Source organism: Vanessa cardui, chromosome 9 (genome assembly GCF_905220365.1).
Source record: "Vanessa cardui chromosome 9, ilVanCard2.1, whole genome shotgun sequence".
Lineage (NCBI taxonomy): Eukaryota > Metazoa > Arthropoda > Insecta > Lepidoptera > Nymphalidae > Vanessa > Vanessa cardui.
This window is the reverse complement of record NC_061131.1, coordinates 10,378,788-10,406,725: the sequence shown is the minus strand read 5'-3', so window position 1 is coordinate 10,406,725 and position 27,938 is coordinate 10,378,788. Positions and strand designations below refer to the sequence as shown.

Below are 27,938 nucleotides of genomic sequence, written 5' to 3'. Positions count from 1 at the left end.
CTGTTCATTGTATATTTAAAATAAAAATATATTATAATGTCTTTTAAAATTACATTTTGTACACAATGGCATAAATTGAAAAATAGAAATTGTTCTGATATTGTTCTTTTTGCTTCTTCAAGTTAAATTTGTTATAATACTCATAGGTGCGTAATTTATTCCTTACGTATATTTAACTTCAGTATATTTATAAATACATATATGTATTTTTAATGATAATTTTATATTTTACACGTGTAATAATTAAACCTTCCAATATTTTGTTATAGACAACAAACTTATACGTGTATAGATAGTACACGTGCGCTAAGACAAAAGGAATACGATGCCTTTGTTCTCTGTTACAGACACCTCCGTGTCATGGTTAGTGCAATACAGTTACTATCACTTATATATAACTAAGGTATAATCAACTACGAGCTGAATATATAGGTATATGTATGTATGGACATGTAATGTACGTATGATCTTGAATAGTAAATTTAATTCAAGAAGCGTGACGTGTATACCGAATTAGAAAATTATTTCAAAACGAATGTCTTATATTTGATACCTGATATTATAATAGTTGCTATAAAATATTCAATCATAAGATGCACAAAAGTGTGTATAAAAACTACTTATTACCTTTTTATAACGCTTCCTGACGGATCACTACGTATTGACGGACATTTTTTTCTGTAACACCTGCCTCGAACTTTCGACTAAAAAAACTTACTATTCGGGCACGTAAGATAGATTATAATATTAATTTGGTCTGAGCTGTACGTGCTTAGGTGAAAAGATATGAATTTCTCGTATAGATTATCCTGATTAAAAATAAGTAGTAACTTCTATAGAGACAGAAATAAAATATAAAACTCGAAACATGTTTTTTTTAAAATAAAGTACGTAGAAGGTTTTTTTCAATTTATATAGATTAGTTATACATTAATATATTACTTTTATAAGGGACAAACATTTACAAAATCTCATAAAAATTTTAAATGATACCTGTATCTAATGATGTTTACAATTATGATTCTCATTAATATCTATTCGAATAAAGATTTTATTATTATACTTATATAAAATTATAGTCGCCATTATGCGTCATAAAACAAAATGGCCGCTTTTAAAGCCTCCAAGCGTAGAGTCGTAGCCGGTCTTCTCGCCGGCGAGTTAGTTCCATACTACGCCGCTTCACAGGTCGGCGTTGCAGTCGCCGGAACGTAAGCGCGTCACTACACTCCCACGTACGTTCTCCCGTAGTAAACACAAGTCGCTCGCGACTGTACCTTATCCCGTCCATAAAACTTTTGACAACATGAAAATCCTAGTGCTGTGAGGAACTGTGTGTGAACTCATTGGATTACTCTGTGTGTACAATGACAAAGGCGAAAACAACACGGAGCAGTGCTCTGTATCACGGCGCGAAGGTCAGTTCTTGATAATATTTTTATTACATGAATGATAGTTAACTTTTACAGGGTTCTTAATTTAAAAAATATGTTTGCTATCATGTGTATGTATATATATAGCATTAAACTTAACATAAAGATTTAAGTTGCCAGTATTAAACAAGCGAAAGGGTCATACAAAACAAACGAAAAACTTTCGTTTTACGTGCACACATAGGTTAAGAAAATATATTTAAAAAGTGAAAGAGCAAATACTCGAATATATTCAGTACGCCTCGGCTTATACTCGAGTCAAGTAATCCGATCCAGGCTGATCTTTATACAGCCCTTGGTAATCTTGATCTCCCTCGCTCTCTTGATTTTTTGTTTTATTTGCATTTTTCAGATTCCTTTACAATAGTTATTTTATTTATCTATTTCAAGTGCTATCGGTACTTATTTGCCTATATACATTTATTCATTGGCCTACATCTTCATTACAAACCACTTATTTCAGTATTAAATAATTACTTTAATTTTGTGTTTAAACATGCCTTATATAGGAAGTTCAGTTTAATTTAAACTTGTGAAAAATAATAAGTTAATTGTAAAAAATACTTCCAAGCGGATTTAAAGAAAACGAACAAAAATGACAGTAAATTCAATTCCATAGCGAGAAGATTCTGGTTTCCCGATGTCCTGCTCTCCTAAAAAGGCCAGCAAAAGACATCAACGGGTATGTGCGAAAGAGAGAACCGAATGTTTATGTATTGTTTGTGAGTGCGGAAGCGGGACAAACAATCGGCTATAGTAATTTGCTTATAGTTGTTTGGAGGTAATTATATGGACCGGGATTTCGTATACAGGTACATGTAGAGCCAGGTAGCCGTTGCACGGTTGGCCGGTCCCCCCATTTTACCAAAGGGATGTTCCAATATAATAGGGCAGTTTTAATTGTATGTAAACGCATCGGTTTTGAAACTTGGGGCTCCACAGTTCGTTTCGGACTGTGAATACTAATGACGCGTGAATTCAAGTATAACAGATAATCTTAGCATTGGTTGAGAATTCTATTTCTATTTAAGAATAGCACTATTATGAACAAAATTTTAAATGTTTAATTGATGAGCAGTTTTTATTCAAGTATTAACATTTATATACTTAACATTAAAAAGAGAAATACGTGTCCCTTAACCAGAACGTGACTTGATTGTTCAAATATATTTATAACTAATTACATATTTTGCTTAAAAACTATTGATAATGAAGTAGTCAGCAGAAAATTTACATTATTAAATCAAAATGTAAGTGATCTCCTAATAATGAAATAGATAGACAATAGCATTTTTTTATTATTAAAGACTAGCAGAACTACATTTTTATGCACCCATTAATCATGGTAGAGCTTTATTTAAAGGTTGTGTTCCAAACTTAAAGAATGATATTTATATTATATATAATAAAAATGCGTTAGTAAATGCACGATGTAACGCAAATATATACTGATTGAGAGGATTTAGGATTTCTTAATGTAAGATGAACACTTAAGGTAACATCAACAATAATCTTAGTTGTTGATGTTACCTTAAGTTTTCATGTAAGTATATATGTACATATGTAGTAGTATCTCAGTAAGATATTATGTCCCTTGTGCCTGTTACTGGTCATACTTGAAACTGTACCACAATTATAAGTATTCCTTGTTTGGTAACAGAAGAACAGTGTTGTGTGATATGTACTTGGTACATAGACATGTACAAAGCCCACAAGAGTCTTCAATATATGAGATAGAACCTCACAAACTAGACGCAAGTTGACAATCAATTACATATAAAAAGAGAAAAGAAATAAAAGTGTAGTTCGTAATAATAAATAAGAGCGTCGTTCTTAGGAACATTATAACAAAACAAAATCGTTTAGGTACTATGCTGTACATATAACCCTAAGTACAGGGTATACTTTTGCTGTTGGATTGACTCTACATAGCAACACCAGTCAACTCAATTTTACCACGTTACATTTTAAAACATTTTAATTTCATTTAGTATACATTTTTTTTATATATTCCCGTAAATGTTATTATTATCCATATATATATAAATCTATACATTCTCTGATGATTATTATAGTAATAACGACTATAACCAATCAAGGCGCATTATACCGTAATATAGAGACTAGCGTGTTGAAATAGTATGTAAAAAAGTAATTGGTAGATATTAAGACTTCGTTAAAATAGCCCACCACGCTGACCGGTTTTCGATGGCGGCCGTTCGCCTCATGAATTACCTCTTTCACCCAAACTTAAGCGCTATAGGACTCGACTCGTTATTATATACTGATATTTTCTTTTTTTAAATAATAAGGCGAGCGTATCATGTAACATTCTACTTATTTTTTTATATGTTCACTGTATAAAAGTTTGCGGTTTTCACAGTTGTTTTAAATACTTCAACGTGTATTAATAATTAAGATAGGCGTTATTTTTTTAATAGTTAATAGACATATATTATTTATATATTCATAAATAGCATTACATTCTATGACGAAGTCATTATAAAAATTAAAATCATAGAAACTTCAACTCAAAAATACACGAATGAAAGAAATAAATCATTTAAATATGCATTTTAATAAAATTCGAATTATTATTTAAAATAAGTATTTCTAAAAACAGATAAATAATAAAGCTATTAAATAAATAAAAATAAAATCATATGAAACTTAGAAGTTTTATAATATGTAACATTCACAATTAAATTACACGAAGTCTTACCTTTTAAGGCATATTCGACCAATTTACTACAATTTGCATAATAAAGCGTCGATTGCAAGTGGACCGCATACCAACAATAAAAATGTATATCATACGAGTATCGTGATACCTTTAACTACTTTCCTTTAGCTTACCAAAACGGGTAAGGAATTTATGAAACAGAATCAGTTCCTGTTTCCGAATTCATTAATTCCGATATTCAGGTTTAAGATAATCACGAACGTGCTTATTCCGACATTCTTGATCTACTTACAAGGATAAAGAATGAAGTTTTAAAATAATCTGCAGAACGAATGACATACATTGACCTGAGATTGATTTGATTGAATGATAGATATAAATGTAAATTTTATTAAACGAGATAGTTATGTGATTTCTAATTACATCACATCATTCGTGAATCAATCGTACATGATATTTGACATCCGTTACAACTCGGTTGTAACTACAAAGCGTGACCGCCGGCGCGTCACGCTGGAAGTTACGCGACTAAATCATTCACCGCTTATTTTCTACCTTATTACAATTCCATAAAGCTTTGTAGAAATGTATACAATCTGTACACGCAAGTTAAGTGATACTCTTGCGATTTTTATACCTAATTAGGCGTAAATTGATCGCTTTATTAATATCTTACAAAGGTGGGCAATTACGTCGTACGAGTACGTAAAAATATGACAACGTATTAACGAGTTTTATGTTTGTACTTGTGATATTATTATAAATTTTGATTGAATATACAATATTGTGTTTTCTTATTTCAAATGTCAAATGATTGATGTCAGAAAAGGTTAAAATAGTGTTAAACACCTGCGAAACAACGTAAGTAAAAATTGCCGGCGCGTTTTTGTTACTGCGACAAATTTATTGTTGACTTTTTTTGTCAATATATTATTTCGACTTTCGTTCTCTATGCACGCACAGTTCGGAAAGCTTATTTATTCTCAACAGATAATAAACAGAACTAGACCCAAGCTGGTTAAAGATGTTGTTTTATTTTTAAAGCAATTATGTAGAGTTATCAGTAAATTTATTTAAAATTCATTCGAAGCACATATTCTAAAATAAAATATCATCTAACATTAAAGTATTTGCTAAACAATGAGTGAGAGCCACATAATATTAAAATGCAATGTCGATGATTAATATTTAAAATGAAGGCGAGTCGCTTCCGTGGGGGAAATACACTCTCTATATTTTGATTCAAATCTGTTTCCGTTTGTACACACTTGACTATAGTTTTATACGTAGTATGTACCAAAATAAAAAGTAAGCTAGCATTTATTGAATTTATTTTTATGAATAAATTTAATCAATGATCCAGAATATATGACAATTAAATACCTTCAAAATCAGTCTATTAGTTCTTGACATTTGTCTATAAATAACCATAGAATGTATACAAATAATTGTTACTTTTTTAGAACAGATTTGAAATTCGATTTTATGGTATTACGTTATAAATCCAAATCGTGCGTTCGCCATTTCCCACGCCGATCAAGAAGCGTCAAATCGTGGTTGGAATAGTTATTATAAATTCAATATGTTAGATGCACCACTGCACTCCCCTTTCAACAAAAACGTGAGTAAAACTAGCCTTCACTTAGTCTCGCACATTTCTTTACGATATAAAGAAACATTGTTACGCTTTGCGAAGTACGAGAATATACGTAGATGTTAACATTTATTTTGCAAGTTGCAAAAACTGTATTCACACACAATATCAGTATCACGTTGAGAAGCAATTCTTATGTTTATTATACATGTATTTCATTTTTTAAATTTAAATATTATATTATAAATGCGAAAACAACTATGTCTGTTTATCTGTTGATCATTCACGGCCAAGCTTTTGAATTTATGATATTTGGTACGAAGCAAGCTTGAAACTAGGCTGTTTTTATGCTTAAAATCTTACAACTGACCCCTAAAACGCAAGCAAAGCCAGGAGAAAACTTGTTTCAAATGAGTACCTAATATTCAATTGGTGTTTTTATATCTAAAGCGTAGTGCGTTTCTTTAAATAGTAATCTAAGACTAATAGGTATAAGTCAGTTTTCTTTGAATCTCTCTTAATGGATAACGTGTAAAATTAACACACAATCACCTACAAAATCAACAAGATGGAAGCTGGTAGCGCTTTACCGTTAGTATCGACGCCGGTGTAACTCGTTGACACTCGTAAACTTGATATATCAGTAGGTATACGTCTAGCTCGTGTGGACAAAAAAGCGCGCTAATTTGATCGTCTTGTCACGATAATAATTAACGAGTTATTGAATTAAAGACTTACTTGTTAACTTCGCTTGTTAATAATACATTTTGATCATTATAAAATTAAGACAAAATTAACATCGAAAGACCTTTCAAATATCGCTAAACGAAAATTTTCAGGTAAATTTAAAAAAAAATAGAATAATCTTTTAGGTTTAAGCATTTCGTCACAATTCAGCTTGTTTGTATCAGGCAGGTTATCTTATCGTCGCTGTTGACTGAAGCCCTCTGTTTCTTTCGAAATCTTCATTTGTCTCCGCATCCATTACCATCAAACAAACTTTATCTGTCACGCTTCCAAAGAAACAAGGCTATTTGTACACGTTCGCGTTTATTCACTTAACATAGTTTCATCTCGCATTAGTAAAAAATATTATGTATAAAAAAGCGTGAACGGCTCTTGATCTTTGTTTGCTTAAAACTTTTTGTGTGGAGGTGCTTTTATCGGAATACAAGGAAACCATTGGGCACGGCAGGATAATACAATACGTTATGTACACATTTGGTTTTTAGTTAGAGGTTGTAGAGTTTTTTACGTTTCTCGCCGCACCAACTACATAATGATTATTTGCTAGCAGTCGCCAAAATAGCTATAAAAATATTTTTGTTACCTTATTTATGTTGATTTAACTGACCAAATTTTAAAACTTTATGAGATATGAAAAAGTATGTATAAACATATTTAAGCCTTTTCTCTCAATCTTGATGTTAAAGTCTGTAAATTAATTTATAACTTAATATGAGTTTACTAACTTCCGTTTAATTGAAGCTTCTAGTGTACTAGCAATTCAACAGTAAGTCGGTTACGTGACTTAGGCGAATCAGTACCAATTCATCTGCTTAGTAGCGGATTGCAAGACTAACGGCTACTGGCGCCTGCGATTAGGTCATTCTTTCGCATTTAAGACACCTTATATAAATATTAAATTCGATTGTTAAACAAAACTTTATATATAATAATAATAAGTATGTTAAAACTTAGTTACTATTTTTATCCATTGCCTTATATGCCTTAAAACATGTTTCGAATATGCAAGGAATTCATGGAAAAAACGCTATGTGTATTGAATTCGAACCTGCCTAGTTAACCTACTTTACAACTCTAAAAGAGACTACTCTTTAAAAAATATAACCTGTTCGTCCACAGTTATATTTGAAATCAATTTTAGGTTTATTTTTCATATCATAAATTCCAAAGGATTAAAACTAAGATGAGCAGCATCTATTTTCGCACATCTGCCTGGACCGGGCGTGCACCTGCGCTCCAGACGCCAAAAACAATTGCGAAAAACTATACAGGCAGGTGTAGTCCATAATCGGCTAACGCGAATATCAATTCGACGGATATAGGTTACTATATGGAAGAATGTTCAAGGTCGTGAATGTACTTCTACAATTGCATACGTTTTTAGAGTTTATCAAGAACTTTTTTAGCGCTTAAAATAATTTGTGTGTTCTATGAAGATATAAAAAAAATCGTGTCGTTCGAATATTGCAGCATCAGTATTAAGTTTGCTATATGAAATTAGCATAAATTTATCCTCGCTTTATAATAAAATATTACTGTCAAATGTTAATGGAATGCTAGAGCTTAAAAATATGTACAGCGCGTAGGCGATTTTAGCAGGAAATACGTAAGCGTTTCTTAAATTATAAAATGTAAATCATTATAAATGATACGTCATCAATGAAAATGAATAGTCTTTATAATTTACTTTGTGTTTCAACTTTATATATTCGTGTTGTACGTGTTAGGCTCCCTATATGGTCGCTGCATATTTTTTGCGACTTCATATGCTGCCTGCACCTGGCGTGAAACGTGCTGTGAAGCCCGTGTCCGTCGTAATCTTAATCATATCAGACCTTGACTCCATAAGTATCATCTTTGTATTTAAGTCTTAACGAAATTGAACACCCCATACCTCGCTTCGTTAAATTGATGCAATTCGGAACTGGTACAAACTATATCTAAAAGTTATCAAATATAAAAACTTTGTACTTAATGATCTTATATAATTTTTATATATAAAGACCTTCTATAACTCATTTAAAAGAATTGATCACACTACGAAATATTTATTTTATACAAAATGTTAAGTCTTTTTTTTGTCATATTTTTCTTGAATTATAATTTAATCATACTACTTCTTCATGTATCCAATGGACCTTTAACAACATAAATAATATTATTTATTATCATACTCGTCGCTTTGATTGTAAATGTCATTCTAAATCGTTATTGTTTGTTTTTTTTTTATTTTAGATATTAAAATTGGCATCTTGTTTTTCTGCTTCCTTAACATTTCTTGTTTTGAATATTTTGTTGTGTTATGATTTTGCATTTGAAACTGCAATTTACGAATGCATTTAATGACTTTACAATCGAAGTTGTAAGAAATGTAAAAGAAAATATTACTTACGTATAGTATATAAGTAATATGTATGTTTTTTTTTCAAGAAACATTGAAGTAAAATGTTTTTAAATAAACGTTTTATATAACAAGATAAACGATGTGCAAGACACAAGATGACATGGATGCCACACAGAATATGTATTACAGTTGATATTTATGTATAATAATTGTTAATTGTCGCAGGTGCTGTGGCATCTTGACATTTTCCGGCGCAGTTTCCGCGAGCTTACCGGTCACGCTTGCCTCGGACCATCGTGTATTTTTTGCGCTTTGAAGGTAAGATTTTTGTGATATTTATTTTTAACCCTTATATTATATTTATTTATAAATACACTGTATTAAAGAAATAATTCGTTTCGCCTATCTTTACTTGTATCTATAAGAGTTTTTACAATGTATTATGTGATATTAGGAAAAATTAAGCCCGATATAGCCAAGTGGATAGAAAACTTAACTGAACAATGAGTGTTTAAATCTGGACGAGTTTACATGTCCCTAATCTGTATTTGCAAATTATATTGCGCTCAATGACGAAGGATAAATAATTATATGGTACAGTGAAATCGACATGTATATTTTAATTTGGTCGGACTATATAGCTTGGCGTGCTCTCCGCCTCAGACGGTTATCGTTTTAAAAACGTTTTCGTTTAGTCCCGCACGGCTCGAGTGGCCAATCAAACGTGACCTTTTCGTGAACAATGCACAGTTCAGTGCTTTGTTTGACCTCAAATCTGTGGGCCACAACTTTCGACACGTCTCGAACCTAAAATGATGACATTGCTCATTTCGGAACGACAATAAAAGGATATTTTATACGCCTTGCGAGTATATCACGATATAAGCGAACGTCTTTAATATATTCCGATCTTTAACTGAAATTACAGACTAAATAAAAGTGTAGAAATGTTTTAAACTGATGACAAGATCAAAAAGTGCAATAGTGAGCTTAACGTACACAATAAAACCACTACATACTTAAAGATAATCTTGATGTGTAATAAGTAACTGAAAAATGAATTATTGCAAAGTTTTTCTTAGAAGTTATTATTTTAAACGAGCTGCACACCTTAAATAGCTTCTGTATAACGCAGTCTGGACTACATGGCGAGTTCATTCTTTATACCTACCCTCGGAACTGGTTTGCAGAATGCGCTGGCGTCGTGATTTATTTACCCAGGTATATCTCGTAGTTACCTTTACCTTGGACTTTATGAGACGTTGCCTAGATTTTTTAATCTAAATATTTACCTGAAGAAAGTAGAAATGGAAGTAGCATTATATCTATTTAGAAGCTACTCTCTTTATAATTTAATACAATTCAAACTTAAAGATTAAAAATAAATGGCTTACTTAATATATACCAGTTTAAATATTCATTTTTAGCGTTATAATGCCTTTTAGCCTTATTAATATATGCTTATTAATAGATATGTCGTGTTATTGCAAGAACATAACTCTTATATAATTACGAAAATAATAAAATTGCTTATAAAAAGTTCTTATATATATTGGAAATGTCGTAAAATTCTTTTGCAATTGTACAATATAAAATATAAAATGAAATAAATTAAAAAATCTAATATAGTACACAGTCATTTTCAAATATCAGCATATGATAGGTATATTTATAATAACAATAGGAAATAATAGATATTGAATAACATTACAGGTATTCATCAATTATTTAATTATAACAAAACAATGTTTCATATTATGTCACTTGATAGACTCGCTCGTGTAATTGTCATGTTATTGCTATATACACAATATATGTAAGGTAAATTGACAAGTTTTATATTTTATTCTTCTCAAAGGAGGTTGAATTGTAATGTACTTAAGCATAATGCAAAAAATCACGTCTTTTTTCAACTTCATAGAACATCATTTCTCGAAACTTCGGTCGGGTTTAATTTAGATAGACTATAATGACGCGTCGCGCGGTTAATAACCTTATGCAAAAAATTGCAACTTCATTACTACAAATTAGCACAAGCAATAATGCTCGCCTCTTAGATTATATGTCAAATAACACAATCGGATAATAAAAAACATACAGAAAAATGTTTGATCATGCGTTCATGATACATAATTAAACCTATTATTAAATAATGCTTAAAAAATTATAATTCATTAATTAACAATCCATATCGAAAAAAAAAAAATTCTTAAGTACGTCAAATAAAATATATAGATAAAATTATCAACAGTTCAGATTTAATATTGCACCGTGAAAATCCCTCAAGAAACTTTGTAGTTGCTAGTCTAGCTGTAAAACGATTCTGTAAGCACAAACTCGATACTCACCACAGAACACGATCGTAAAATATTTGAAATTCGTAAACATATATCGAGAAGTTTTTAACATTTAATTTATGAATAAAGTTTATATAACAGAATAGAATTGACAATATATTCATACATAAATCATTATTATCCAAATCACAAGAGCCGAAAAGTGTGTAGCACTTATATTTTAAGGCTATTTTATAATAGTGTATAAAAGGGTTTGTCAGTTTGGGAATTGTTGAAACCCCATTGTATTTTGAAATGTTAACAAAAAGTATACGAAAAAAGCGAAAAATTTTGGAAATGACCTCAGTGAATCAATCAATATTACATTAAAAATGTTCATTAAGGAATATTATCATCAATTAAATAATGCAGATAAATACATGAATGAATAGCCGGTAAATGTTAACGATAAGGCTTAATGCATATTAAAATTGCAATTTAATTGTACTTGTGAATGAATTACGTAATCGCTGCATAATTAATAATGCAAGTGCTGTATGATTGTTGCATTTAAACATTTTTTTATTTATATAATTACGTTACTCTGTAGCAAGAATTAGTAGATAGGCACGTTCTTAGAACTGTGTCGTGGCTGTACGTGCCTAAAGTCGCATACAAACTGGGCCAGCCAATTACGGTGTTATTACACCATGCAATATCAATGAACTAATCATTGAAATATTTCAAAAGAAAAAATAACATAATTTATCTCAAAGATACAATATTAAATGTATTATTATTTAATATTGGTTTCTATACAAATCATTTTTTTCTATTAGCGCCTTGTTTGCAAATTAATTCTGAACCGATCGTTGATAACTATAACTGCATGCAGCAATACGTGAAACTTCAAGCAGGCAAGCCGGAAGGGTTAATATCTTAGTTCAAAAATGTAGTTGTGCTTTAGCGATGTTAGGCATGACATTTCTGAAAGCACCAATGTCTATGGACGGGGAATGTATTCAATAAATAGCTAATATTTCTTTGTGTGGTATCTATTTATTATAATATGAATTAAAAGCTCAGAACAATACCTATTAGCTAGCAATCTTAGATATTAAACAGTGCAATTATAATCCACATAGAATACATCTAATAAATGCATACCTACAGCATTCATGTTACAAGTGATTGTGATAGCTTGGATATTCATACGGATTACTCGACATAGGTGGCCTATTTTAAACCTTATTCGCCAATAGATCGTATACATGCATGATATTTAAGCCAAACTATTGGAAAAGGAGTATAATGTTTTCAGGCTTCATGTGTATGACTGAGTTTTTTATGTGTCATAAATGCCTGAACCAATTTCGACGGATGGGTTATCGTTATTATTCTTAAACCACGCTAACTAATAATTTAAAATGGCGGCAATATAGCAGGAGTGTTTGTATGTATTATCTGTATTATAAATTTTGATATAATATTATCTGTTGTTATGAAACAGCCTTTGCATCTACTTTTTATAGACAACTTTGTTTAGAATGAATAATAGGTTTGCGTGTAATAAAACAATGATAGTTTTTAAACATAATTTACGAATCAAACTATCAAATTATCGAGCGTATCATATGTAACACGCATTTTATGTGCTATTATCACGCACCGATGTTTCGTCTGTATAATTTATGTTCTGATACGGATTGAACTATCAGTCTTGATATATCATTTTGATTGATACTTTTGCTCATCCATCTGAAAAACTTATTCAACGTTTAAATTCATATTTGTTACAAGGATTAACAATTAAAAATAAATAAATACATTTTACTTTCAAGTACTATTAATTTAATACTTGCAAATACTATTTCATATGTGATACTTAACCATACTATGTTTTGTTTAAAATTACCATAGTTTTGCATTCCAAGAATCTGCGAAGGCTTAACAACTAAGCTTCAACAATCACGTAGACAATGGCGCCAGAACCTTGGGCTACAGATCAGTCTATACTATGAGTTATTATTTTATAATACTCACATGTTTGAATGTTAAGAATATGACGTGATTCTTTAACCCTAAACTATACGTTAATGTATCTCTACATTTAGTTTCCAAAATATATAAACAAAGGAAATCAAAGCAAACAATACCATAGTTTTTGTAAATTATATTAAAATGAAGAGTAAAAAATATTCTTTAATTTAGTAAATAATAAAGTAAGATATTAATATATACACTCTTGACCGACGTAAGTCCTAAAATGATATACCACCAATATAACACGAGTGTTTACAATGGGAGTGCGCACGCGCAGCTGCAGAACTGGTTTTCCTTCTCGTTTACTTCAGTCTCTACGCTGTTACGATCTACACTTACCAGCTTATACATTGTATAATATATATTATATTATTTGTATATTAAAGAATTGTTTGTTCAATAAATGGTGTATGTCATAATAATTAATTTATATAAAACTCTAATCTTATTACTTAATTTCCTATAATATGTCGAATAAATAAAAATCTTTTAGTATAAACATATTTGTGCAAGGTATGTGTAAGAAAAAGGCTGTTATATTTCTGCAAAATAACTTGATACCATAACTCTATTTGTAACGATACAAGACGTTCTTACTCCAATAACTAAACTAAGTACCTCAGTAAATAAAAATAATCAATGCTAATATATAACGTACAACGCGGTAGGTGTTAATTCAACCTATCTGAAGATGCAAGACTTCTTCGGGCACGATTTGCTTAAAGAGTACAAACGTTGAATAAAATCTTCAGAGGTACTGAGCAGTTGGTGCTTTATTATATTTTTCTTTAATTTCTTGTACCAAGTAAAATGCATAAGAAAGTCGTAAATATAGCCAGCTGAAAATAAAGATACATAAAAAGACAGTTAAAGTGTTGGTTTCTAAGCACCCGTCTGGTCACTTAGAATAAAGGTTGTCACCTGCCTAACTAAGCTAATTAATAAAATACATGGTTTTGATAAGAAATACCAACAGCGTTATCAGATGTTAACGTTAAAATTGATGTTCTTACTTTGTAACTTTTAATTTGTTGTTTCGGAGATACTTAAAAGTTTAGTTCAAGTAAGTAATACAGCGGGCTAACTATTAGTAAGTTAAGCTTAGTGTACACATCATTAACTTATTGAAAATTCTTCGTAGTTATTAGTTAAAATTATTAGGCGTCTTGCGGGTTGTCAGAATGGTAATATTTTTATGAAGCTATAAGTTTAAACAATGATCTCGTCTGTATATTAAAGGCGGTATGATTCATAAAGCTGTTAGGTATAATCTCTAGGTTTCATAAGATTTTTCCTTAGAATCTATGTTATAAGAATAAGGAATTTTAATCAGATAATATAAATAATGTATTTTGAATAAATGATTTCCTTGTGCAATACGTAAACAACAGTGTATAAAATTACTATAGAAGTTACTTATAAATATAAATGTAGCTATGTATGCATTGTTGTTAAAAAAAGTTATCTTTTACATTGATAAAGCGCATACTTCTATTTAAATAATAGCTTTCATTTAAAACCTATTGACAGGTCGCTGTAAATCCGAAGTTTTGGCGCCACGTCGGCGACGCTTCGAAAGTTACGCCATGCGTTACTACCATATATCGCATTACGCAATGAGAATTTCTTTAAATATTTTTTTTATGTATATAGCTTTAAATATTACTAATTACGTGGGCAGGCAGAAGGCGGAATTAATAATTTAATTTACTCTTTCGATGGTTATTTGGAGGCGCGTGTTTGTCCTCACATCGAACGTGATTAACCGCTAAATACATGTCAATGCCGAATACAACGAATAATTACTAATATTACTGAGTGCAGTTTATAAACATGTCTGCTTAATGTGTTTCGATACGTTCTCATAAACCGTTTTAAGTAATACTTTTAATATTTTTGGATTAATATATTTAAATTATCATGTTCATCCGGGACATCAATCCTGCCTCTTGATAAACATACTGTCAAGTTAAGGTGATAAGCCACCTGCACTTGACCACCCATAGGGTTCAAGCTTATTTTGAGTTCAATATTCATCAGGCAAACAGTGATGCAGTCATGGCCTTTTGGGGCAACAGTTTTACACCCGAGCATCTAATATACCCCTTATATTGTTATTGATCATATATTTTGAAATATTTACTCAAGCGTAACGTTTTCCCAATTTTTTTAAATTAATTACTTGCTTATTTAATATTTATAATGTGTCAGACGGCCGTCTGCCTGTAAACTGTTTTCCAACATGACAGATGTATAAGAAAAATAATGATATAAAAACAAGCATATCTGCATAGTAAACTCAATTCAATGTTACAATGTTTGAAAAGTGCAAGTCATTTATTATGTATATGTCTTTATGCGGTTTAAGCTCACGTCAATCATCGTCGCAGATGTCATTGCCATCTGACACACGACTTATGACTATAGGCACTGCGGTCGTTGAGGCGCTTGTGGGTTACTTATTATGCGTAAATTTATTAATATACCTTAGAAATCGATACTTAGAATTAATATAACGTGACCTGAATTAAAATATTAACTGATATCTCTCTGAAATACAAAGGGCTTAAATAGATTACTGTGTGGAAATATATTAAACGTTAAGTAGAGGGAAATAAGTATTATTACTATATAAACTGTTAGTGGTGTTGTCAAGTATTAAACATTGGTAAGACAGCGCCTACAACTTGGTATATAAAATTGCATATACGACATAAATAATTAAAAATATCAGAAGAACTTATCCCACGTAATAATTATGATTTATGCTCGTTGATCCGCTTGAGCCACGTCAAGCCACGTAGGTCAATAGTGTGCGTGAATAAATTATTGTATTCTTAACTATAAACATAAAAAAGTTAAACACAAAAAAACAACATTTATTAATAAATTTTTACATAAATTTGCAAACGTATTCTAGTCTCACTTTTCAACAGTTAATTATAATTTATTAGTGTATTTTAGTAGTACTAAAAAGGTTCGCCACAGTTTTATAAAATGCACTAATTCCTTTATTTATGAGCGTGCCCATACTAAGATGGAAATGTCAATGGGCTAGAAGTATTTAAACGTGCAATGTGTTATTTAATTCCACTATTATTTTTTATCTGTGGAAACTTTGTAAGGAACTTTACCGATACAGTCTGTAGCCTTCAACTCGCTGGTCAGCTAAAAGTCGAATGGAATGCCAACTGTTCTATTATCTTGGCTAAATTTTATCTGTTGTAATTACTCTTGGTTCTGATGTGACGTAATCGCTTAATCGTAGCTATACCTTTTAGTAACGGTTCATAAATAGAAATTGTTGATTTTTATAGTTAAATACATACTACAGTATTTCTGAAACAAATTGAATTACTTTGTTAGACTATTATAAAAGATATAACAATTATAAACAAACAACTGTATTGAACCGTTTTATATTTAGCGATTTCACAAATGTCAATTCGTTTATCTACGTTCAATTGCGGTATCAATAAAATAAAACCTAAATACTTTGAATATTCCAACACCTTGAGAAAAAGCTAAATTTTAAAGAATTAAATTGAAAATTTAACAAGTTATTAATAATAAAAAAAATATTAAAGTTTTGTTTGATTCTTACATAACACACAAAGCAACGACTACTAATCGTTTTTATGTCTAAAATAATATATGATAATTTGAAGGTCGTAATAATTTTTATTTGCACAGCTTACATATTTTCTATAAAAGGAGGGAAATTAAACTTGTATTAGTCGAAAGCTGATATACGATGGTAAAGTAAAATGTGAAAATTTATTACAAAAATCCAGTATTAAGACCACAACTATGCAATAACATTTTATGAAAGTTTTGACTATCGATGTATATCGACTATGTATGTTATATTATACTAGTCATTTCTACAGCTTGTAATATAGTACAGATGTATAGGATAAAATAGAATGAAGGAAAATCTTCATTCTTAATTGTGAAGGAAACCAACATACACGTTTAAGTCACTAAAGAGATAGTGTGCGATGATGTTTTCGGCGTAACTGGTCGTGAGTGGAGCGCACGTGGCGAGTAAGTAGGACAGCGACACACATTGCTATTAATCGTAGATTTGTGACTAGTAAGGGGAAACCTTAGCGTTTTTTTTATTTATTCATCAAAACCTTAATATAATTTATTGGAAGAACTTTTATATTTATTTTACGAGGCTATATTTTATATTTTTAGAACAATTCCCAACCACAAGACGACTACAGCGAGATATTTGACATTGAATTGACGAGATATCGCAAGTCGAAAGCTTGAAAAATCTATGATAATAATGATTAAATATGTAGTTAGAATAGGCTATACATTTCACCGTTTCGGTTTTAATGTAGGTTTCTTGTCCGCTACTCTTTTTCCTTATAAATCCAGCATCAATGTACAATTAAATTTGTATATCCTGGACGTGAAAATATTTTTATTGGTAATGATACTAAGAGTTATAAATAAAAGAACTTGAAAAAAGAAACTATTTAAAACAATATATTTTAAGGAATGAGAATATTATATAAAGTTATTTTTATACAATCATTTTACAAACATTACCGACCTTATACAACGTTTACTTCAACGCTCATTTTTTATTCCTGGGTTCATCGTTTCGAGACTGAATACGTTAAAGGAATATTTATAAATAAGAACATTATAAAATAATTTATCATCTCCTTTCATATTCTGTAACGTCAGGCAAAGATTTTATATTATGTTATTTCAATATACCGCACAGACTGACAGTCCATTAGTCCTACTTTCTCTGTTCAAATCTTTTGAAATTATCAACAAAACGGAATAAAAGCCATCAGCTCTGAATTACGAAATAAGCTCTACATTTTGTCGTATTTCTGCAATATTAAATAATTATAACGACAATGTCTTTTAAGTCGACTTGTTTTTTAATATTCATTAAATCAATATTTAAATATATATACAACTTATTTTTTCAGTCTATAATTAGTAATAAGTAATTTTAAATTCTAAATTGATTTATTACTTTTCTTAATTACATGTAATATTTGCATAAACTCAACGTAGCATATGCAGTAGGTAAACTTTTGACATTTATCTGAAAGATTGCGAGAATTCGCGCCCGTTAGAGATCTAATCAAATCGCCTCGCGCAATCACTTGAGCATTTTATTTTTAATAGACACTTTGATTATCTGTTACAAAAAATATCATTTACTTGGTATTGCTTGTCTACAAATCGACATGAAACATAATATATAATATTTGAAAATAAAACTTATTAAAATATACCATAGTATGTATAATAAATGTGTGTACGTGTTTCCATGTGTTAAATGAAGTTATTATATAAATAGATTTTTATTAAGTAAGGTTTGAGCCGTGTGCACTTACAAACAGTTAGCGGAAGAAATGTATCAAGTGCATAAACGAAATGATAAGACGCATCATGTTACGTAAACTTTATCATCGTTATGTACACGGGTGTCGTGTGTACGTGGAAACGCATCGGGTTGCGTAAACCGGTTCTAGGCTGACCCTAGCTTCTAGCTCCTAGTGCTGTAATCTTGACTGTTTCTCAGATTACTGATTGGAAAACTCAATATGTGTAACTGTTATACTAAAATAACATACACATAATATGTACGTCTATTAAAGTTTATATTTGTACATGTAATATGATACTTATTCTCATTATTATTCGTATTAATTTTAAGTGTTAATTTTTCACTAAATTAGTCGAGATATAAAATAAATCACTGAATTAATTGGCAACACTGTAATGTAAACTTCAATACGACGTCGTTCGTCGTTAAGGAAAGCTTTCTCTTGCCGCTTTATATCTAAAATAATTCGCCCACACCGCAAGGGCCAATTCTAGGTCCTTTTCTATTTTTGAAATGCAGAAATGTCGTATATAAATGTCTTTTTTATATGTCAACAGATTACATAAATTATTTGCAATATAATATTATTACGGGATTTAAATGTGAACAGGCATAATTTTTAGTTTCGAGGTTGTTGACAAAACTGATTAAAAAAAAATTGTTTGCAAAACTGATTTTCTTGTTTCTTTCTTTTTATTAGTAGAATACATTATCCACCGTTTACGTTTTTAGTTTTGTACTACTCTAAGAGAAATGTATGTTTAAAAAAAGGTATTTTTTTCAATTTTAAAACATATTGCTATTTTACTGCTAATGAGGAACTAAAATACTACATTATAAATTTCGCGAATCATAAAAGGTGTAAACAGTACGAGTACATGTGTTAATTGAAAAGCATATTCAAAAGCTTCTAGCTACAAAGGCTTCATCTTTGCTGTATCGAGACGAGATACGTAACTGGACTCCCGCTTAAGTCGTTCGTGCGTCTCGGTCGCACCCGTGCCACCTTATATGTGGCGCCGAAGCCTCTGACGTCTGTCTCTGTCACGCGCATGTGCCTACGCAGCCTGTCTCTGCGAGAGTGTATAAGTCGTTTCTCTACCGCCGCGAACAGACGCGTATCATTATAAAAATACGAGTCTATACTACGTATTAACTGTTCATGGATACACTCTATATGTATGTATAGAGATTTCGTGTAAGCGTTTTGCAACCGGTGTCTGTGTATTGATGTGTCAAAGTTCATTATCGTCAGTGTTTGAGTACAGTGAGTGAGTAGTGAATATATTGGAAGTGATTTCTAGTGAACATTCACGAGGTAGTCACTCGTTAGCCTCGAGCGCGCTGAATATACAACCTGTATCATTAATTTATTTAAATGTGTCTGCGACAACTTATTGCATTGGTACCGCTTGTTCATGGTCAAATACCATTCATTAGGGAACACAATACTAGTTATGATGAACAATTATTGGATATAATTGAATGTGCTGGTATTGCTGTATCGAGTATATCGAATGAACAATTCGATTTTGTCAGGTTCCCCATTTCAAGTATCGTTAATCGATATAATCACGTGTATTCATCAGAATAGTTGATGTAAGAGGACACTAATTGCGACCACTCGGTTCCATTGTCTGTTCGCCCACACTGCGACGTATCAGACAACTCGAGACCATATTCGCGTTATTTGGTAAACATCAACCTTAGAATACGTCTTGACTTAAAACAATAACAATCTTTCCATTACGAACGTACTTCTTAGTACGATCTCAACTACTCAATACTTTATCATGTGAGAATAAAAACTATTGTTTTTAACGTATTTTCACGCGATATACTTACACCATTCTTGTTTAGTTTTAATTGTGAAAATTTTATGTACATCACATATCTCAAATGTTGAAGATCATTGTATAACAAATGGATATCTTTTTTGTTTTACGACAGTCGAATCCCCGTCCGTTTTAAATAGCCGTAAACAATATTAACATTTAAGTTTATTGTAATCGCTTACACAATGAGCTATTTCCTCGGCACAATTGAATCAGATGTTGCGCGTAGAACAAATCGATTGCCGTATATATAATTCAGCGTAAAGCCAATCGAGGCGAATGCGTTAAGAGTTCGTCAGACTTGAACTCCTTTTACTTTATGACTTTTGTTCGTATTGATTAGGTTTTAAAGAACTACTAGTTATTACATTCTATTGTAAAAGTGTTATTACATTAAGCAAGCGATGGTTAATATACTATATATTTATATTGTAATTTTGAAACAAGAAGACAAAGCAAAACTTATGATACTACACAGATGTGCCCAAAAGTGCAAATGTCATACATTTTCAATATTACTATATTTATATATTGTCATTTTAGTCTTGTGTCTAGTAAACAATTAAATAATGAGATTAATTAATAATCACTACAAAATAAAAAGGTACGAAAAATGCAACTACCTAGATATGGCATAAAAATTGGATAAACGATTAAAATAATTAATTATCTATTTCCAATAGTATAAGTGCGAATTAAAAAAAAATGTCATAATTAATTTGCAACATTCTAAAATATTAATTTTAACGATAGAGAATGAGAAAGCTTGACAGCCCTACCTTGCGAAAAATGTAATTGAAACCTTTTTTTTGTTTACATTAAGATTTTAGATATCAACAAACGGCAGTTATATTTTTATTGGTGCAACTCAAAAATTCTATAACATTGGGGCTGAGAAGTATTGTTCATTTTCAACGAACCGTATCTGTATATTCGCACAAGATTGTGTATAATTTAAAATGTTGCAAAATGTAGGCTAATTTACCTCTAAAGGAGTTAGAACTAACATTATGTAGTATTGCATTTTGACATCCAGTAATCGGCAAAATATTACTTAAATGAGTATTGAGAAAAATGCTAATAAATAAATACCGGTTTTGCAATGGATTCTGTTAGTATGCGATCCATCTCCGCCCAAATCCGCCTGTGAATGAGCCTGTTCTCAGAACCGATGACGAAATTTCATACGAACTGCAAAAATCCATATGACCTCCTTTGTAGCACCTTCTTTTCCTTCTACATATACCATGTATTTTCTACATTTATTTTTATGAATATCTAAAACAATGATATATGAAAATATATATATTGCTTTAAACATATGGTTAACTATATATTTTAATGGAGAAAAAGATTAACTTCTAAGTTTTTCGCTCAGTATTTTGCTCCTCTAGAGCAGTTGTACATTAAATGTAACGAGAGCGAATTGAATAACGAATATTTTGTTATCATCGAGGTAGTGAAAGTAATATTAAAAAAAAGTTGTAATAATCAAGAAATTTTAATTATAAGAAATGTCGTTTATATCATAATTGATTATTGTTTCTCACAGTCGGCACAGAGACTGTAACTGGATCGCAAGCTACATGTGAGAATCGTCCCACGGTTACAACGCTTGATTGAAATTATATCTTTGTATTACTCGTACCTCATTTTTATATAGGTGTAGAAATGGATTTATATTAGACACCTATACTACTTAAATTAATATGAGACAACATCACATACATTACTCTGATCCCAATGTAAGAAGCTGAAGCACTTGTGTTATGGAAATCAGAAGTAACGACGGTACCACAAACACCCAGACCCAAGACAACATAGAAAACTAATGGTAATCTATATCGACTCGGCCGGGAATCGAACCGAAATTAAACCCTATATTATTGGGATAAGTCCGTGTTTGTACACCATTTTGTTATAACACATTATTTTGTATATCTTCGTTGTTCTCGTGGCCAAATAAGGCCGATGATGCGCTGATCCTGAGGCCACGGGTTAAAGCCACAGGTCGGGCCGATAAAAAGTTATTGGGTTTTTCCGTCAAAAAATTCTTAATAACAGCTCGGAGTCTGGATGTTGGACCTTGTGTCCTGCGCCTGAACTCTTTGCGGTCGCGTCGTATCCGAGAGTAAAGGAATATAGAGTTTGCGCACATACTTATCGATACATCTAATAAAATTGGAGCGTCTGTTTGTAATATCAAAATAACGATTTTACAATTTTTGTCAGTCTGACTGCCTGTTTTTTGCGCCCAATCTCTGGAACGGCTGGACCGATTTTTAAAGGCTCTCTCTGGAAGAAAACTAATGTCATAAGAAGTACGCACGAAGTCGCGGGTACTGCTAGTTTAATATAATATGCCTTGCAAAGTTAGATATTGACAACCTTAGCAGAAATCATTCAGTACGACATTATATTATGCTTGGATTTTAATTTCGTACTATATTATTTGGTTACCAAGGTTACATATTTCAGCTCATTTGAAACATATGAAAAACAGCTGTACGAATTGTGTACATTTGTTTATTATTCAAATTGTAATTTTTTTTTAAATAGTAAATACAGTATGTGACATTGACACTTCTATATGTACAGATATTTATTTTTAAATATTTTAAGGAAATAAAAGACTGTATGGGTTGATAGTATTTGATATCAATAGAGAGTCATATGCCTACCAAAGAAGCTTAAATGCGAATTATGAAAATGCTAATAATGAAATGTTATTCAAATTAAGATAGGTTAAACTGAGTTTGGTAAACTTATTACTGAGTGAATCACTCTTTAACCGATTTCCCATTACGATAACCAGCCCCGTTTAAAATCGTTCAACCTCACTTAAGTATTTCCGTTCTGTATATCTCTGTAAAATGTTCGTATTATTTACGTAAGTGGGAGCTAATTAGGCAGCATGGTGTCAATGTATTGTTATTATTAAATGTTACACAAAAATAAATTGTACAGCAAATTGTAATGCAAATTCATAAATATTGACTCGCAAATTCAAAATCTTTATTTGTTATCAGCTATATTATTTTGCCTTGAATTTGATATATTCGTGTGTCTATCATGAATGAATTCCTTAATCATATTAAACACAAAGTCGTATCATAATGAAAAAAAATAATAATTACAATATGAGACAGCTCATTATCACAATATTTAGTGTTACAAATCACTGACAATAATAAATTAAGCCATGAAATTATACCGCCGCCGCTAATTACTTAAATATTATATATTATAATAGTTATAGTTTTCGATTACGGCTACCAACATACTTGTAATCTGTAGGGCCAGAGTAAGTCATAAGGGGCTGGAAGTAAGATGATTTAGTTTTATAACACCCTGGTGATGAATGTAACCACATACATACTTTTACAACCGACAAACTTATGCTCTGACTCACCCTGAGAAAGCGCTTCGTCTTATTAATACATAACAAATCTTCAAACGTAAAATGTGGTACACTTTGTTTCGACACTGATGATGACCGATATTAACTTCGTGGTCATTTGTCAGTTTGTTTATGCCCTTCAGATTCCAAAGTGAGTCATTCCAGAGCACAAAAAATCGTTGATATGATTAAAAGAAAAAAATACATTGTTAATAGTATAATAGCGATCAGTTTTGTTAAGGAACATCTCGAATTTTATAAAGAGTATCATAGAAGTCGGATAAGCTGGTGATACATCATACTTTGAATCGATTTTGGCTTTTTTTAATATTGAACTTAAAATATTTTTAAGCAATAATGGGTGCTATGATTAGTTTTTGTAAAATAAATTAAAAATAATTACGCTCAAGATACCGTTGTTATGTTTCAAAACATAATCCATCTGTTCTCAGCATCGTCTCCCAAATGATTGCAGTTCCAGTTGCACGTGTTCTCAAACTTTACCGCCACAAAGTTTATGGCGCGGCTCATTGTGTTCCTAGTTTTTAGTTATTGCCATAGAAACATAAACAAAGCATTGTGCCTTGTAGATGATAGAGACGGTTCTAATAGTTGTTTAAACAAGTTAGACAGGGACAACGTTAAGCCCACGTGAGGTACGTCAACAATAGATTACAAAAAAGTGAACCTACCTGGAAGGTAAAGGCGCTCGAGTATCCCGCCCCCGCACCCCCGCCTCGAGTCTCGGGCCAGTCTCAAAGAAAGCCTTCGTGCAGACGATCGTATCGACCCTGTACTATAGCTTTATAATTATTGTTAAGTGCTTAATTAAGTAATGTGATTAATTAACGGAGATTATTAAAAGTGACTGAGTGGTTTTGTATCTCGGAGTGTGACGTAATTCGGCAGTTGTTCGAAAGCTTCCCGTTTCAACCACCTGCCGCTCTACCTGTCCGCAGCCGGTGTCTTCCCGCCGAAAATACATACATATTCACAAACGTCTTATTAAGCCTACTATCTATATATGTATATTTAACTATCGAAAATAGTTGAACGTAACTTAGAAGCGGAGTAGAATTCTAATCTTTTCTTAGTTGTACGTGTTTCGTTTACTTATTGCCTTATACGAAGTTGTTTGCGGACACAGCGATTGATAGAGATATGTATATTTAGCGCGCGGCCATTGTCTTCGATCACGACTGGTATGGAGATTGAATCTAAATGAACCATCGAATTCAATTAATTCGCCAGGCTATCAACAGTGTGCGTACTTAGTGCAAGCGATGCGGACTAGTCAGTGAAATGATCAAGTTTCGTTATAAGCGTAAAGAATCAAACGATGGAGGTAAAGGTGGCACGGCGATACAAAAGCAGAAGATCGAAGGTCTGAAGGACAGGGAGTTGTTGCCCCCGAAGGATTTAATAGGCGGGTCTCTAGCAGGTGTGCGACACAATACTCTACCACGGTCTCGCCCGCCTTCCGCTGCTAGACGAGACCCGCCTGAAACACTTCTTAGTCAAACTACATTGTCGCTCTTCAGAGTAAGTTTGAACACTGAATACGTAATATATTGTTTTTATCCCCTGCCCTCTCTAATACCGTGTACAGACTTAAATATACATATACCTACCTATATACGAACACAATAATTCACATACATTCTAATGAAGTCTTTAAATTGAATGTAAAATCATTAAATATTTTAATCATTTAATTTATACGTTGAATTCCAATTACTTTAAATATAATTGTACTCATTAGTAACAATTCCTTTCATTCATTTGAATATGCAATCAATTCATTTGCTTTAAACAACGATGCTAAAACATTTCTCTAATGATAAAATAAATTTACCAACTTGTAATTTATTTTGTTTTATTTAACGGAGTCAGATTTATTGATAGGAGCTTAGTAGAGAGGTTGCTATCTGTTCAAGAACAAAGCACGTCATGATGGAGATAGGATAACGAAATAATGGACGCAAACTGAAGCAGAGCGAATGTATCTGTATTCCTAACGCACAGTACACAAATGCGTGCAAACACAATAAAATTTAGATATTATTTTATTACCGCATGTTGTTAAAAACTTCAAGTAATAATTTTATGAAAAGTAAAATTATAAATTTGTGATACCCCTCTTGTGTTACAGTAAGCTATCTCTTGGCAGGAAGTTGTTCGAAGTCAAGCTGTTGCAATGTTATAATACGATGAACTTTTTTTATATTTTGATAAATCATTTATATACATTTATTCAATTATAATTTAAATCATTTTTGGCTTCTTTTTTTAAATATAACTTATTAAGATAAATACTTAAATTTATTATTTCGAATATGATATCTAGAACAGTATTATTTAAAAATTGGTTTGAGGAAATTTTTAGCGGGAGTTTTTAAAGTAACAGTTAAGTACAAGTATATTTGTGATGCGTTGTTCGTTTCTGACCCCTTAAAGGTAATTGTGCCGATGCCTCCAACGGCAATTTGTTTAAAGAATATTTAAAACGTGCTTTGTATTCATGTCCAGACGAAGCCTACAGTCGGTTGTGTGTTGAATTACCTATTGTTTCTGAAATAAATGGTTACAGATGACAAAAACAGTTTTATGATGTACGGCTTGCTTAGTTTTGGAAAATTTTTTTTCGTAATTTTGGGTATTGTCTCATATAAATATAATACATGCTTCTCTTAGATTTTTCTTTAGAAATTGTCTTCTGTAGGTACCTATTGTTCGATAGGAAGCAATCAGAATAAGACCGTGTCTGGGAGCGTAAGTTCGTTTTCTCACGCAACAATGGGAGAAGTAGCCGAGTTCTCACCTCTGTTTAACCACAAATGATTTCTTCGATATATTATTTTTGAGCATGGTTTACATTAAGGTGTTATTAAGTGCTTAATTGAAAATCGAACGCATTGTTGCAATAGATGTAAATACTTAATTCATAATTGCATAACCAATTCTACACTCATTAAGACTTTTCGTAGTTGTATAAAATTTTCTTTTTTTTCCTAATAGGTATCAATACCTTATAGTCGGTAATTAATTTTTTGCTGTAGTTTGAACCATTGATTTTCATGAATATATTAGAAAAAAACGTACTCTAATGTTCAATAAAAAAAATCAACTCAAAAAACAAGATGTATCGAAGAATTGAATATCGATAATATTTAACATAAACATAAAAAATTTGAATAGGCGTGGTGTGAATGCAATATTGTAGTTATTTTTCGTCTGTAATTTTTAATGACGTCATTAAACATATTGACTAATTGCTTTAATATATACAGACTTTTTAAATTAGACTTACAAGACCATAAAAAATTTATATAACCTATTTGTTTTGATATCTTGAAAGTTTTAAAAACCCAATATTATGAACTGAGATCCATACAGTTGTATCTTGCAAAAAATCTCATTAGAACACAGTATACTTTACTTTTATCGATCTCGACAGGTCACGACGCTCGTGCCTCTGACCTATCATATTCGTACATTACTGGTTTCATTCGAATCTGTCAAATCAAGCAAGCTGATTTAAATCTTTTCGCGATCTAAATGAAAGCTAATTTCGCTTGATGCTTTCTGCTTTCCTTTTTAGAGCTATTCACTTTTATATTCACATGTTTTCAATTCTTTAACCAAATAAATTTTTTCATTTAAGATAATACATAAATATACATATATTATGAAAATATTGTTATTAACTTTAGTTACTAAAATATTATAAATAACTAAGCAAACATTATGATATTTACAGGAGCTTTTTGCACAACTACAATGGTCGACGGAACGAGCGCCGGCCGCCGATGGCCTTCGCAAGGCTCTTGGGGGTGGAGGAGCTCGATTCCAGCTAGGGTGCATGGCCGACGCCAGCGAATGTTTCGAGCATCTTCTGCTACGAGTCCACGCTCACGTTGCGGCCGGCACCGGGGATAAAAGAGACGATGACGCCTGCAGAGCCCCACACTGCGTGCCACACAGAAAATTTGCCATGATGCTCGTGGAACAGTCCGTGTGCGGCGCATGCCAAGCAACGTCAGAACCACTACCTTTTACTCAGGTAATTAACTATGAAATGTTATATTTATACTTATTATGAATTCTTTATTAACATAAGAAGTAACAACATTAAATGCTTAAATATATATATATATATACAAATATGAACTAAAACTAGTTACTGTATAAGTCTTGACCGCGTGGAATGGT

General features: G+C 31.4%; 1 protein-coding gene across 10 annotated transcripts in view; it reads left to right on the top strand.

Moving 5' to 3' along the window:
* LOC124532220 overlaps nt 1-27,938 on the top strand; it is a 57,986-nt gene that overhangs the window by 24,810 nt on the left and 5,238 nt on the right. Inside the window, exons 1-3 of one of the 10 annotated variants that reach the window (XM_047106991.1) lie at nt 1,208-1,418; nt 9,027-9,119; nt 27,487-27,789. In XM_047106991.1, the coding sequence (XP_046962947.1) occupies nt 1,368-1,418; nt 9,027-9,119; nt 27,487-27,789 (447 nt within the window). In that variant the 5' untranslated portion in view covers nt 1,208-1,367. Of the gene's footprint in view, nt 1-1,207; nt 1,419-9,026; nt 9,120-19,568; nt 19,810-19,877; nt 19,897-24,899; nt 25,269-27,486; nt 27,790-27,938 lie in introns of those variants that run through there. The other 9 variants (XM_047106982.1, XM_047106989.1, XM_047106983.1 and 6 more) reach the window with 9 other exon arrangements.